The sequence below is a fragment of the Camelina sativa genome, chromosome 15, assembly GCF_000633955.1.
Source record: "Camelina sativa cultivar DH55 chromosome 15, Cs, whole genome shotgun sequence".
In the NCBI taxonomy this organism is placed as follows: Eukaryota; Viridiplantae; Streptophyta; class Magnoliopsida; order Brassicales; family Brassicaceae; genus Camelina; species Camelina sativa.
Genome location: NC_025699.1, coordinates 11,832,362 through 11,842,975, shown reverse-complemented (window position 1 = coordinate 11,842,975; position 10,614 = coordinate 11,832,362). Strand labels below are relative to the sequence as shown.

Here is a 10,614-nt window from a genome sequence, read left to right as displayed (position 1 = left end):
GGAGACTCACCTTGAAGGACATGCTTTCCTGCCTTGAGCATCTTCAATGACATTTCAACCTAAAGCATAATTTTTTTTAATCCAATGCATTGTTACAAGTAGATTCTTAAACCCATCAGTGAAGACACTAGGAATAAAGATGATACCATGGTTTCTGCAGCTACAACAACAGCAACACCAAGTATTGAACTATCTTGNTGGACGTTCATCATATCCCCAATTTCTACCATCAGTTTCTTTAACTGCCGAAAGAAACCATGAGATATTTCAATTTTCAAGCAGGATATTACTTGCTGAACTGTAAGTGCCAAGAAGATAATAAGTTAAGTTTACCTCAACAAAAGCTGGCTCAAAACGATAATTTTCAGCCACAGCCCAGATAGGACGGGATGGAGAATCAGCTGAAATCTCTCTATAGCTTGACATTGCAGTTTCTATCTCACTGATTGCTGCAACAACAGAGGTTTTAACCAATAGGAAAAAATCATTTCATCTGCACTTTATAGTGGCATAATCGGAAGATTGTAGTTTTACGTTAAATGGGACATGCTCAACAGGAAAAAAATGACCCTAAGCCAGAGTAATCCTACACGTTTCACGTTTAATAAGATATGGAACTTAAACAACATGCCAAGCTGGTTTAAACAAGAGGAGTGATCAACTTACAAGCAGCAGCTGGCTTCTCTGCAGACCCATCCAGGACAGCAACATACAAATCAAGAAGGGCGGATTATATATAGTTTGAGCAATCAATGGCAGCTAAAAAATGCAGTATTTTAGGACTAATGAAGTTGGAGACTCACCTTGAAGGACATGCTTTCCTGCCTTGAGCATCTTCAATGACATTTCAACCTAAAGCATAATTTTTTTTAATCCAATGCATTGTTACAAGTAGATTCTTAAACCCATCAGTGAAGACACTAGGAATAAAGATGATACCATGGTTTCTGCAGCTACAACAACAGCAACACCAAGTATTGAACTATCTTGAATAATCTCATTCAGACCCTCATCTCCCCATTTGCACTTCACATCAGGAAAATGCTTTCTTGCTATCTCCACAGCTCCTTTCGCAGATTCCTTCAACCAAATCAAAGCGCATATGATCGAACCAACATAAAAAGTACACTCTTTTTTGACAAATGGCAGTAAAAAGGATAAAAAATGGTACCTCAGTACGGCTCCAAATCGCTTTCAAGACGAGGAGATCANTTAAACAAGAGGAGTGATCAACTTACAAGCAGCAGCTGGCTTCTCTGCAGACCCATCCAGGACAGCAACATACAAATCAAGAAGGGCGGATTATATATAGTTTGAGCAATCAATGGCAGCTAAAAAATGCAGTATTTTAGGACTAATGAAGTTGGAGACTCACCTTGAAGGACATGCTTTCCTGCCTTGAGCATCTTCAATGACATTTCAACCTAAAGCATAATTTTTTTTAATCCAATGCATTGTTACAAGTAGATTCTTAAACCCATCAGTGAAGACACTAGGAATAAAGATGATACCATGGTTTCTGCAGCTACAACAACAGCAACACCAAGTATTGAACTATCTTGAATAATCTCATTCAGACCCTCATCTCCCCATTTGCACTTCACATCAGGAAAATGCTTTCTTGCTATCTCCACAGCTCCTTTCGCAGATTCCTTCAACCAAATCAAAGCGCATATGATCGAACCAACATAAAAAGTACACTCTTTTTTGACAAATGGCAGTAAAAAGGATAAAAAATGGTACCTCAGTACGGCTCCAAATCGCTTTCAAGACGAGGAGATCAGAGATCTCAGCCAAACGTGGAATGTATTGCGTTTTGACGAAGATCCCAGCTCCGAGAATAGCAATTCCAGGACTAGGAGATGGATTCACCATTTTTGCTTTCTCTTGTATTGGATCCAAACAAACTGTTTCCTGCTTCTTTCTAGTCACACAACAAACGACTAATGAAACGCTTAATCCAATCGCGATCCTTACTCTCAAACGCTAGTCTTGTTCAATCGCAAACGCTAGATGGGAAAAGACCGATATGCCCCCAGCAACCAATCTCCCTCTCTCCATCTCATATCGATCGAGTTCTCTTTACTTCCTCACCTTCTTCATAAATCCCTAGTAGATCCTGCTTTGAATTATTATTTTTGGAATTAGTGTTGAGTTTGTAGTGAATAGATTTGGTTGATCTTTGATTCATTATTTTTTTTTGTCATGGCGGGAGATGATGTAGCTGAAACGAAGAAGGGAAGCTCGAAGAACACTAAGAACAGCAGCAACGAAAGCAAACTCAAGCAAAGTAATGATGATGATCTATGTATCTACTGCACTATTTCGAGTTTAATTGAGTGTTCCCGATGGTGTAATTGAATATTCTTTTGGTTGAATTCGTGAATTTTGCAGAATCTCCAGCTGAGTTTTTCGCGGAGAACAAGAACATTGCTGGATTTGATAATGTGAGTCCCCGATATGAATGATCTTATCTCTAGTTAATAGTCTGTGATTCAATCTCAAGCGAAGTTTGAAGTATCTGATAATTATTGGGTCTTGAATTGGGTGGTTTTTTTTCCAGCCAGGGAAGTCGCTTTATACTACAGTTAGAGAGCTTGTTGAAAATGCTCTTGATTCTGCAGAGTCTATTTCAGAGCTCCCTGAGGTTGAAGTAACTATGTACGTTTCCTTACTTTGGGCCTAAACACTGATACTTCCTGCTAATCCGATATGTTGGTTGTGGTAGGAGAAAGTGTAGATTCACTGACTTTGACTGTCCTTGTTTTCTTTTTTTTGAAGCGAAGAGATTGTAAAATCTAAGTTTAATTCCATGATTGGTCTTATTGATCGGGAACGTGTTGACACACAGCTCTATGATGACTATGAGACAGAGAAGGCCCGTGAGGTGCATGAATCTGTTTTCTCTTTTATTGCTCTCATCTTCTTTCTGGTTAAATCATTGTGCTTTTAAGCAGGCTTTGTTTTAATGTTCAAGAAAATTTTACTGCTCTGAACAGTACCCATCTATTCATGGATTTGTTTCTGATTCTTGTAGTTGTTTCCTGCTATGTAGAAAAGGTTAGCAAAAGAAGCTCGTGTCAGTGAGATACAAGCCAAAAATTTGGCATCGGGAAAGAAAAACAAAGAGCCTGGAGTCTCAAAGGTTTTAAAGGCCCGTGGGGAAGCATCATACTACAAGGTGACATGTAAGGTGAGGGTTTGAATACTATTTGTTTGATTCTACTGAAATTTTCCTGTGCAATTTGAAGTATATGTATAAATAGCTGCAGATCCTTAATTACGTTCTTAAGCATTTTTTGAGTTATGACTTGGATTGATCGTAATGTAGGATAATGGTAAGGGGATGCCACATGATGACATTCCAAATATGTTTGGGAGAGGTAAAATAGCTAATGGCCACCCCCTAATTCCTCTATTGATTTAGCCTGGTGTATCAACCTTATAATCTGGCTTTTATCTAGAGGCTAAATTTACAAATTGTCCTGATGACAGTTTTATCCGGGACGAAGTATGGACTGAAGCAAACACGTGGGAAGTTTGGTCTGGGCGCAAAGATGGTAACTCTCTTATCAAGTCTAAATTTCAGGCTCTTATTCTTTTGTTTTTCCTCTTTTGACTTTTATATGGCATGTTTCATATCTGAGATTAGCCTGTAAAACTGCATAAAATGCTGAAGTGGTTTATCAGTTTCAAATTTGTATCCTTCAGTAGTCTATGACCAAAATAGGAAGATGGCTCGTTCCTAGGCTGACAAATGGAATTTATATCTTATATAGAAATGTCGTGCATGGATCTTTAGGAGGATCTGAATTGTTGTCGTTGATTGTCAACTGGTCTTTTGTTATTGTTCTTATAACATATGTTCGTATCTATATGTTTCCCAGAGAACCTGTTTAACTCTTAATTTCTCTAAATTTTCCTGGTGCAGGCTTTAATTTGGTCCAAAATGAGTACAGGCCTCCCCATAGAGATCTCTTCATCTATGAAAAGCCAAAACTATGTTACTTTCTGCAGACTGGATATTGATATTCACAAGTACGCAATTGAATACATGAACATCTTCTTGAAAGCAGATATCAATTTAACTTTTTATGTTTTTGCATTTGACAATAATAACCATCATGGACTTTCAACCTCTAGTAATGATGAAATTCATGGATGGGATAACTGTTTTAAACCTCTTGAAAAACTTCTCATTTAGCTCAGCGTCAAAGAATGGCCTTTATATGGTTGAATTTTTCAGGAACATTCCTCATATTCATCTGCACGAAAAGAAGGGGAACAAAGAGAAATGGCATGGGGCCGAAATACAGGTCGTAATCGAAGGAAACTGGACAACATACAGAGTACGTGGTTTAGATCGTTCTTTTTCTGTATCTTATTTCTTTAGCATTTTTTAGATATTTATGCACGCACAGTTGTCTAACACATTTTGTTTTTCCAGTCAAAGATCTTGCACTATATGCGCCAAATGGCTGTTATTACTCCTTACGCACAGTTTCTGTTTAGATTTATATCAGAGACACCAGAGTATGATCCCTATCTCTCTGTTTCTTACTGCTATGTGACATAGCTCTTTCTGTTTATGTGCAGCATTATCGAGCAATTCAATTTTCTTTTCCTGTAGCAAAAATGTCACTATTAAGTTCACTCGAAGAACTGATGTGATGCCCCCTATTCCTATCGAGACAAAGCACCATCCATCTTCAGTTGACTTGCTGCTTATCAAGCGCCTTATTACAGACACAGCCAAAAAGACCCTTCTGCAGTTTCTTCAGAATGAATTTGTGAATATTAATAAAACCCTTGCAACACGATTAATTGGTAATTCTGACTTCGATCTCATTTTTTATACAAGTCTGAAGTTGATTGATATTCCTGTTGCAGTTCATTTTAAGAAATTCTGTATCCCATGTCCTGTGATAAATTAGACGGATTTAGATGTCATGTTTGTTAACTTTTAAGAAAATCAACCCTTTTATTCTTGTTTTCTTTCTTTCAGGGGAGATGGGACCTGATTTCAGCCCTAGCATGGCTGTCAAATCTATAACATCTCAGCAAATGGTACGCATACATCAGCTATTCCGCCAAGCTAAATTCGACGACCCTAGTGGTAATGTAAGCAGCTGCTTTTTTTACTGTTCATGGGGAACTGCTTACCTATATTTCTTTTGAGGCTCGTATAAAAGTTTAATTTTGTTAGAGCATCTGGAGTATTGCAAAAATTAGCTCTAATTACCCTGCGGTTTTCTCCTTTAGTGTCTTAGTCCGGCAGGAGAATACAATCTTCGCCTAGGGATTATCAAGGAGCTGCATCCAGACATGGTGGCAACGTATTCAGGCAGGTTGAACGTCACTGCTACCCTCTTTTCTGCAAATACATCTGATTTATATATGGAGTGCTATACTAGTTCTGTAGTAATCTCATCTGGCAAGCTTTACATTCTTTGTCATTAATCTGAGCTTTGTTTTTTTTAAGTGTTGACTTTTTCCTGGAAACTCTGTTCAGTGCTCAGGTCTTTGAAGGTCATCCTTTCATTGTTGAAGCTGGTGTAAGTGTGGGTGGACGAGATGTGAAACAGGCAAGTCATATCCTCCTGTTGTTGTTATTCAGCAAACCTTGCAAACATAGTCAAAAGAGAGTTCCCCTAAATTTAAGTTCGTAGCCACATAAGTGAGCTAAAATTTGAGCATGGATCATATCTGTTGCTCTTTATCTTAAGCTATGAATACGAATGATCTTCTTGCATGATTCTGTATAATCTCTCGATCTCACTCTTCTACTATCTAATAATAAATTATGAATTCTCTGGAACCGAAATGATAGGGGATCAACATATTTCGTTTTGCAAACCGTATTCCTCTCCTCTTTGAACAAGGAGGCGATGTTGTCACCAGGACGGCCTTAAAGAGAATCAAGTGAGATTACTTCTTATCTTGCTATATAACTCGGTTATCATTGTAGTTGGTATCTTTCTCCAACCTATTTTTATTAATAGGTATTGGGAAAACTTTGCAGTTGGAATAGTTATAAGATCAACCAGACGCAAGACAAAATAGGAGTGTTTGTGAGCATAGTGAGTACAAAAATTCCTTTCAAAGGGACAGGGAAAGAGTACATAGGAGATGACATCAGTGAGATAGCAACTGCAGTCAAGGTAACATTAAGAAAAGACTTTTTCGAGATTGTACAAACATCTTATTAAATCTAACGTTTGGCTTTTATTTTTCTGTCAAGTCTGCAATACAACAATGCTGCGTCCAACTGAAATCCAAAATAGTAAAGAGACTGCAAGCCCGTGAACAGCAAGAGCGGAAACGCAGTTTGAGCAGGTATAAAAAAAAAACACAAGAAATTCAGTTTCTTGAAAAATACAAGACTATTTGTTCTAAACCTGAAAACCGGAAATGTTGCAGATACATCCCGGATGCAACGGGGGCAGTGTACGAGGTTCTAAAACAAATGACAGAAGAACATAAGAAAATGAGAAAAAGTTACGGAGAGGAAGACAAAGTTATAATTGAAAAAGTGTCTAAAGATATAATCACAAAAGAAATATTGACAGAAAAGCTTGCAGAGCATGTAGAACAGGTTTTGTTTTTTTACACCAGTCACACTCTCATCGAAAAGTTTGTTTCTCTACTACATCATTTGTTGTTTTTCTTGCAGGTGGACTACGAGATGGCATTAGAGTATGCAACACAAAGTGGAGTAAGTGAAGAACCGAGAGAAAACATATATCTCCAACACTTGGATCCCAACAAGACCAACTTCATTGATCTTCATAGTCCAACTTTCGTCTTCAGGCTCATCTTGTAAACAAAAAAAACATTTGCAATCTCTCTATTATTATTACACTTGAACGAGTTTTAGTCATTTTTTTTTTTTTGTATTTGGGATTCAATATATTTTAAGAACACTTGAAAAGTGCAAAACAAGACATAAAATTTAACACTCTTTGGTGTGGTAAGTTTCAACAAATATGTCGGAAGAACGTGATAGAAAAAAAAACGAAGAAGCACGAAAACTTTTAAAATATTGTGATTTCTTATAGTATATTTTTTTGACTCTTGAGAATACAAGAATTGTCGTAATCGATAATAGTTGTCGATGATGACGAAAACTTTTTCTCTACTTGTAATAACATGATGTAAAAAAAAGCACCATTTCTTCAACCCCCATTTTAATGAGGAGGTATGGATAATGGACCTAATTTGTTTTATTATTCCAAGTGAAAAAACTAAAAATAAAAATAAAAAAGCCGCCAAAGAAATAACGTAAAAAAAAAAAGTAAGCATCGCGGGCAATAAAGAATATACGTGTAAGAAACAATTAAATACATACCGCGTAAAAAAAAAACAAAAAAAAACGAAGAGTAGTGAGAGAGAGCGAGTAGTGCCAAAAGGCGCTTTGTTATTATTTTTATTTTAATTTTAATTTTAATTAAAAAATAATAAATGATCTTAAAATTAAAAAATAAAAAATATATATAAGAGTAGTACTATCGTCTTCCTGATCTACAGAGAGACTCCACACAAACAAAAAAAAAAAAAAGGAAACGCAAAGAAGAAACGCGATTAAACAAAAGTCGCTTTCTACCCACGTGATCTTTCGTCGACTTTTCTTCTTCTTCCTTCTTCCTCTTCCTCATCTTAGTCTCTCTTCAACTTTTTTTTTGGTTTGAGGTGATGAAATTAGGGTTTACTATCTTCTCTTTCTTCTTCCCATCACCATAGACAAAAAAAAAAGGCAGAGACCTTTTTTCTCCTTCTTCTTTATTTTTAATTCTTCTTCGGCTGTTCATTTCTCTCCCAGGTACTACTACTACTTCACGCTTCTTCTTTAATTCAATCTGTTAGAGTTGTTTTTTTGATACTACTGATGATGATGATTTTTATATATTTTTTTCATGGGGTTTTTTAGTAGATCGATGGTTTTTACTTGATCTAATTAGATTACTTGATGTTGTTGTTGTTATATATCGTTGATCTATTTGAAATTATATTCAAAATTTAATTTTTAATCTTTCTTATTATTATTATTATTATGGCTTCATGATCATTTCTATTTTTAGGGGTTTCCTCGATTTTTCCCATTCTTCCTTTTATTTTTTGTTGTTTCCCCTTTGTTGAAGATCTCATCCCTAATCGAATCTGTGAATTATTTTTATTTTTTAAAAATTTTCCCTCCGATTGATGATTCGATTTTGATCAAGTTTGAAAACAAATAAGATCTGATGATGTGTTTCTTTTAGTTACAACGATGATTGAATTCGAAAAGCCCCTTTCTAAATCAAAAAAAAAAAAAAAAATCTGGGTTTAGGGTTTGATTTTTAGTAAAGGTACTGATTGGTTTTGTTTTTCTATGTTTGATTTTTTTTTTTTATTACAGGTTAATTTTGGCTTTGGTACTTTTATTGTGAAGAAGAGTGACGACGACAGCGATGATGTTTAACGAGATGGGAATGTGTGGAAACATGGATTTCTTCTCTACTGGATCTCTTGGTGAAGTTGATTTCTGTCCTCTTCCTCCTCCACAAGCTGAACCCGATTCTATTGTTGAAGACGACTACACTGACGACGAGATCGATGTTGATGAATTGGAGAGGAGGATGTGGAGGGACAAAATGAGGCTTAAACGTCTCAAGGAGCAAGACAAGAGCAAAGAAGGTGTTGATGCTGCTAAACAGAGGCAGTCTCAAGAGCAAGCTAGGAGGAAGAAGATGTCTAGAGCTCAAGATGGTATCTTGAAGTATATGTTGAAGATGATGGAAGTTTGTAAAGCTCAAGGCTTTGTTTACGGGATCATCCCCGAGAATGGTAAACCTGTCACTGGTGCTTCTGATAATCTTAGGGAGTGGTGGAAAGATAAGGTCAGGTTTGATCGTAATGGTCCTGCTGCTATTACCAAGTACCAGGCTGAAAACAATATCCCGGGGATTCATGAAGGTAACAATCCTATTGGACCGACTCCTCACACTTTGCAAGAGCTTCAGGACACGACTCTTGGTTCGCTTTTGTCGGCTTTGATGCAACACTGTGATCCTCCTCAGAGAAGGTTTCCTTTGGAGAAAGGAGTGCCTCCTCCGTGGTGGCCTAACGGGAAAGAGGACTGGTGGCCTCAACTCGGTTTGCCTAAGGATCAAGGTCCTGCACCTTACAAAAAGCCTCATGATTTGAAGAAGGCTTGGAAAGTCGGCGTTTTGACTGCGGTAATCAAGCATATGTTTCCCGATATCGCTAAGATACGTAAGCTCGTGAGGCAATCCAAGTGCTTGCAGGATAAGATGACTGCTAAAGAGAGTGCTACTTGGCTTGCCATTATTAACCAGGAAGAGTCTTTGGCTCGTGAGCTTTATCCTGAGTCTTGTCCACCTATCGCTTTGTCTGGCGGAAGTTGCTCGCTTCTGATGAATGATTGCAGTCAGTACGATGTTGAAGGTTTCGAGAAGGAGCCTCGCTATGAAGTGGAAGAGCTCAAGCCAGAGAAAGTGATGGCTTCTTCAAACTTTGGGATGGCTGCTAAAATCCATGACTTTCCTGTCAAAGAAGAGGTCCAAACAGGAAACTCGGAATTCATGAGAAAGAGGAAGCCTAACAGAGATCTGAACACTATGATGGACAGAACCGTTTTCACCTGCGAGAATCTTGGGTGTGCGCATAGCGAAATCAGCCGGGGATTCCTGGATAGGAACTCAAGAGACAACCATCAAATGGGTTGTCCACATCGAGACAGTTGCTTACCCTATGGAGCAGCAGCATCCAGGTTCCATGTCAATGAAGTCAAGCCTGTAGTTGGATTTTCTCAGCCAAGGCCAGTGAACTCGGTGACCCAACCAATCGACTTAACAGGTATTGGAGTTCCTGAAGATGGTCAGAAGATGATCTCGGAGCTTATGTCTATGTATGACAGAAACGTTCAGAGCAACCAAACTTCTATGGTCATGGAAAGTCAAAGCGTGTCACTGCTTCAGCCAACAATCCAGAATCATCAAGAACATCTTCAGTTCCCAGGAAACATGGTGGAAGGAAGTTTCTTTGAAGACTTGAACATCCCAAACAGAGCAAACAACAATAACAGCGGCAATCAAACGTTTTTCCAAGGAAACAACAATAATGGGTTTAAGTTCGACACCGCACAGCACAACAACTTTGAAGGAGCGCATAACACCAACAACAACAACAGTAGCAGTAACAGGTTCCAGCTTGTGTTTGATTCTACACCGTTCGATATGGCCTCATTCGATTACAGAGATGATATGGCAATGCCAGGAGTAGTAGGAACGATGGATGGTATGCAGCAGAAGCAGCAGGACGTATCTATATGGTTCTAAGTCTTGGTAGTAGATTTCATCTTCTCTTATTTTTATCTCCTGTGTTCTTACATTTACTCAACCATGTAATATTTTTTCTGGGTATCTCTGTCTCTCTGTCACTTGTTATGTGTTTGTAAGAGTCTCTAAAACTCTCTGTTACTGTGTGTCTTTGTCTCGGCTGGTGAATCTCTCTCACCATCTGTTTCTTTTAATTACACACCCGACTTGGGGATGAAAAGAACACTAAATGTAAGTTTTCATATCATATATAATATATAGTCGGAATTTATCTTTC

At 37.7% G+C, this 10,614-nt stretch overlaps 2 protein-coding genes across 2 annotated transcripts; both read left to right on the top strand.

The window, feature by feature from the left end:
• On the top strand, nucleotides 2,069–6,960 carry LOC104746493 (DNA topoisomerase 6 subunit B-like). The gene is made up of 19 exons (XM_010467982.2): nucleotides 2,069–2,290; nucleotides 2,395–2,447; nucleotides 2,564–2,661; nucleotides 2,782–2,887; nucleotides 3,056–3,193; nucleotides 3,332–3,383; nucleotides 3,496–3,560; nucleotides 3,932–4,038; nucleotides 4,247–4,349; nucleotides 4,448–4,533; nucleotides 4,631–4,827; nucleotides 5,006–5,121; nucleotides 5,263–5,348; nucleotides 5,513–5,585; nucleotides 5,831–5,922; nucleotides 6,023–6,161; nucleotides 6,242–6,336; nucleotides 6,421–6,595; nucleotides 6,674–6,960. Exons 1-19 carry the CDS (start codon nucleotides 2,206–2,208, stop codon nucleotides 6,821–6,823), a joined length of 2,016 nt encoding a protein of 671 aa, XP_010466284.1. The 5' UTR covers nucleotides 2,069–2,205; the 3' UTR covers nucleotides 6,824–6,960.
• On the top strand, nucleotides 7,524–10,614 carry LOC104746492 (protein ETHYLENE INSENSITIVE 3-like). The gene is made up of 2 exons (XM_010467981.1): nucleotides 7,524–7,819; nucleotides 8,396–10,614. Exon 2 carries the CDS (start codon nucleotides 8,448–8,450, stop codon nucleotides 10,335–10,337), a length of 1,890 nt encoding a protein of 629 aa, XP_010466283.1. The 5' UTR covers nucleotides 7,524–7,819; nucleotides 8,396–8,447; the 3' UTR covers nucleotides 10,338–10,614.